Source organism: Corvus brachyrhynchos, unplaced genomic scaffold, assembly GCF_000691975.1.
Source record: "Corvus brachyrhynchos isolate BGI_N302 unplaced genomic scaffold, ASM69197v1 scaffold18, whole genome shotgun sequence".
NCBI classification, from domain to species: domain Eukaryota; kingdom Metazoa; phylum Chordata; class Aves; order Passeriformes; family Corvidae; genus Corvus; species Corvus brachyrhynchos.
The window spans coordinates 3,254,460-3,258,710 of NW_008246064.1; the positions used below are offsets into that span (position 1 = coordinate 3,254,460).

General features: G+C 45.4%; 1 protein-coding gene across 2 annotated transcripts in view; it reads left to right on the forward strand.

Moving 5' to 3' along the window:
• Positions 1 to 4,251, forward strand: part of VILL (villin like) — a 34,013-nt gene that overhangs the window by 14,646 nt on the left and 15,116 nt on the right. For both annotated transcript variants that reach the window (XM_017746721.1, XM_008643118.2), the window contains exons 4-6: positions 467 to 663; positions 2,556 to 2,664; positions 2,986 to 3,096. In XM_017746721.1, the coding sequence (XP_017602210.1) occupies positions 467 to 663; positions 2,556 to 2,664; positions 2,986 to 3,096 (417 nt within the window). The remainder of the gene's footprint in view (positions 1 to 466; positions 664 to 2,555; positions 2,665 to 2,985; positions 3,097 to 4,251) is intronic.

The window sequence follows — 4,251 nt, forward strand, 5'->3', positions numbered from 1 at the left end:
CAGGAATTCCGAGGCAGTTTGTGCTGCTCTGTCATGTGGTGTGAGAAAGACAACAGGAAAGAAAGAGTAGCATCTGCAGGCAAATAAATAGCAGTGTGCATTGCATTTCAAAAGGTGATAAGCGAGAAGAATCTGCTTTAAGTCTTAATAACAAAATCTACAAGAGCAGGACAAGATGAACACATTAATTTTTGTAATTGCACAGGAGCTCAGTTTTCCTTGATAACAGGAGTTATAAAAGAATATCAGTCAGAAACATCCTTCAGTTCAGTTTATAGAATCCATAAATGCTCTGCTGAATAAAGAGAGCTCCAGGCCGAGCTCCCAGGGAGTACCTGAGGCTCTGTCCTCTCTCCCCGTGCTCAGGAGAAAGGCAGAACTGGGGAAGGACTCTGTGGTCACTTGATTTCGAAACACAAAAATGGGCTTTGTCTTCATCCTGACTTGTCCTTCCCACCTCTTCCAGACCAAAAGGACCTCCCGCGGCTCCGCTGTGGATCTGCACTACTGGATTGGCAAGGATTCCTCCCAGGATGAGCAAGGGGCCGCGGCCATGTACGTCACCCAGCTGGACACGGCGCTTGGGGGCAGCCCCGTGCAGCACCGGGAGGTGCAGGGACACGAGTCCGAGACCTTCCAGAGCTATTTCCGCAACGGGATTATGTGAGTAGCTCAAAATGACCCGCAGGTGGTCGTGGCCCCTGGGGTTCCCCCTGCTTCTCTATGTCTCAGAGCCATCCATAGCTCAAAAATGTGAAAAGTATAGATCAGCACTGAGATTGGTTAAAATTCAGAGCAAAGAATTCCCATTTTGAAGGAATTATTTATACCATTGAGTTTGTAGCCGTGGCATTCTCTTCCACTGGTCATTTTCCCCGATATTTGCAATAATTGCATCTTAACCTCCCTTTTGTTCACCCCAGGGTCTTCGTTCCTCTCCTCCACAGACTTTCAAGTGCCCATTCAGAGCACTTCAGACTAATATCCACCCTGAAGTGAAGTGCTGATTTGGCTCATACTGGGAAGGAAGTGGAAGGAAAGTTTGAATTTCTATCATTTAAAAGATACTGTTGAATATATGATATGTTGATATATTGAGTCCAATCCCAGGGTGTTTGCTCGCTCTGGGGTTTCTGGAAGGACTCCAACCACTGTCCTCCAAGGAAGATCTTCATTGGCAATAAACAGCCTGAGTGCCTTGGTTTCAAACAGCTGAAGGAAACTCAGATGAAAACCCATCCCGGGTCAATATCCTCCATCCCAGTCTGGCTGGGTATCTCTGTCTTGTGCATCTCAACAACCTCTCATGAATCTCCTCAGGACTTCTGAGACAGAAAAGTGCTTTTAGCCTCATCTTAAAGTAAGGGACAATGAAGGACTGAAAATCAGACTCTCGAAACCAGTCTATTTAGAAACCTATCTGCCTCTGAAATCAGCATGAATTAGAATTCTTCTGGGTCTAAACCACATCCCTGTGGTCAGTCCGGAAGTATGAGGCAGAATGAGAAATTAAAGCGAGCTCTTTCCACACCTTGGCAGGTGGACTAATCACCAGAGCATCCTTCTGTGGATGTTTTACACCAGGCCAAACAAGTCTAAAGTGCTGTGAATCACATTTCTGACCACAGTAGCCAGTACCTTTCCAGCTACAATAAAATACATCTATTATCCACATGGCAAAAACTATAATCAACAATTGTCCCTTTTTTCCCCTAAATGGCAATTGCATTGTGTAAATTATTACTGCAGTGTGAACAATGGATCTGTTTTCTAAAATGGTCTAGGATATGTAAGAGTGGATTAGACTTGCCCAAAAAACATTGAAAGAGCTCTGGGACTTCCTTTGGGGTTGTGTCCTCTCGTGATGTGACTGTGCAAAGTTGCCACAAGAGAGGGGATGGCCTTGTGGCATGATGTGATAATAGTGCTGACTGTGGCTACTGTAAAGTGTGGTGTTCAAGGATGGAAGAAAAAAATTGGGAGGTAAAATCTGAGAGACAGTGTTCTGTACCTGTTCACAGTTTTGTTCTGCTTCTGGCGACAGTTTCGTGTCTAAGCTACCTGTAATAGAAGAACTATTTTGAAGAAAACTAAATTTTAGCCGAAGGTTTGTTTTCTGCCAAGTCTGTTTCATATTTCAATTGAATGCTTATGGATATTTCAATTTTGGGATGCCACTGCCATGGTTAATGGGATTTTCAGTTTGGTTGTGTTTTGTTTCCATTGCCATCCCTGACCTGCCTGTTCAATTTCTCCCAGGATGTTTAATGCTTGGAATCGATGACCTTTAAAGTCTTGTCCAACCCAAATGATTTTAAGATTCTGTAATTGTGTGCACAGCAGCAACACAACACCCATAAGAGGCAGACAGACACCATGATAAGGGCCCTGAACAGCAGTGAGGCAACACAGCATTTGCCACTGCAATTTTAGGACTTTGAGGTTATTTTTCCTTTAGATTTTTCAGATGTCGCCAAAAGCTTGGGATGTTCTCAGAGGATAGAGGCGAAGGTATTTTCTAACCAGCTCTACCTCTATTCTCTGCTACACAACAGCTACAAGAAGGGAGGAGTGGCTTCAGGATTTAAGCATGTGGAGACCAACATGTACAACATCAAGCGTCTTCTTCACGTCAAGGGCAAGAAGCATGTGTCAGCCACAGAGGTAAGAAGAAGACCCTGCTCTTCTTATGGACCATTTCTGCTTCCCTTTCCTCCTACACTCATTTTTGAGCAGATTTGCCTGGTGGGTATCTCATTTCTGCACAAGAACTTCTGTTTCAGGACAGTTTTCAAGTCCTCACTTGAGGGTTTGGTGTTACCAAGAGAGAAGCCACTGTGCTCACTGAAGAGCCAAGTGCCAGCAGAATGAGCACTCACTGCAAAACTGTTCTTACATCCCCAGGGACAGGTTTGCCATGGCTGTGACATGGCAGCTCTCCTTGTCCTGCCCACTTTGCCAAACTCTCTCATTTCCCTGTGGCAGGTAGCTCTCTCCTGGGACAGCTTCAATAAGGGAGATGTTTTCTTGCTGGACCTTGGTAAAGTGCTGATCCAGTGGAATGGACCCAGCTGCAGCATTGCTGAGAAATCCAGGGTGAGTACAGGTGAAAGTCACTTGGTTTAAGGTGGCATTTTTTGATGCTTAGGGAAAAACAATAATAAAGAAAAAACTCACAGTGTTTTCACAGCGAAAATCTTAAGAGCAACAACATGGATATGAGCAAGGTAAATAATAATAAATTTTATATTTGCCCATCTGCTGGTTCTAGAGGCCTATGGAAGTGCTTTGCTGCATTTCAGGCCTCAGGCTGGGTTTCACAGGCAGCCAAGGGCACATCACTAGTTCCAGCCCCAGAAAGTCATCCAGCTCCCTCTGGAGCTCATCTCTATCCCTCTGTGCCCTGTAGTTTGCACGGCATAGGGTTAGAAAGTCAGCAGCTCCAGCAGGGTTAGCTGCAGTAACCACCCCAGGGTAGATTAATTTTAATTTTTTGTTTACAGAATCAACAGGAAATTCCGGCTTGGTCAGTATGAGACAAGCAGGAGTGCATTACCCAGGTGCTGATAGGTCAGATCTATAGCTCTTGAGGCACTTTGCAAAGGGATCATTATCCTTATTTTACTGATAGAGGAACCAAGACACCGAGATATAATGAAGCAGGAAATGGCAGTGGGTCATCAGCAAAGCTGGTGGCCGAGCTGGTGGTCATTTTAATATTAAAAGACAGGTGGGTCTGCTTTGTGCGTGGTGTCCCTTGATGAACTGGGAGAGGGGGAATCTCCACAGGGAATGCCATTTTTGGGGCACAGTGAAGATCCTGTGGATACTGAAGAAGATATAAAGCAATCCTCAGCACAGGAGGGGGAGCAGGTTCATGGCTGCTGGGTTCATCTCAGGCCTCAAGCTGGTCATTCCCTACATCTAATAAAGAGAGGAATCTTTCAAAGCTAATGCAGTAAGAGTCATGGAACAAAAAAAAATTCAATGGAAAATGGAGATTTCAGCCTAATTAGCTGCTTGACATTTCACGCTGCTTTTTTCACAGAAGACATCCATGTTTTTTGAACACTTGAAACATTTAAGTGTAAAATGTCACTGCGGGGCAGCCGGAGTCCTGCAGCTCTGCAGCATCCTGCCTCGTTGGCCTCAGCATGTGTGCATCTCTCCCCCAGACCATCCCACGAGACCACTGGACCTGCTTGTGTACAGTCACACTCAGGCAGCGCCTGTTGTGGCTCCCCCCCCCCC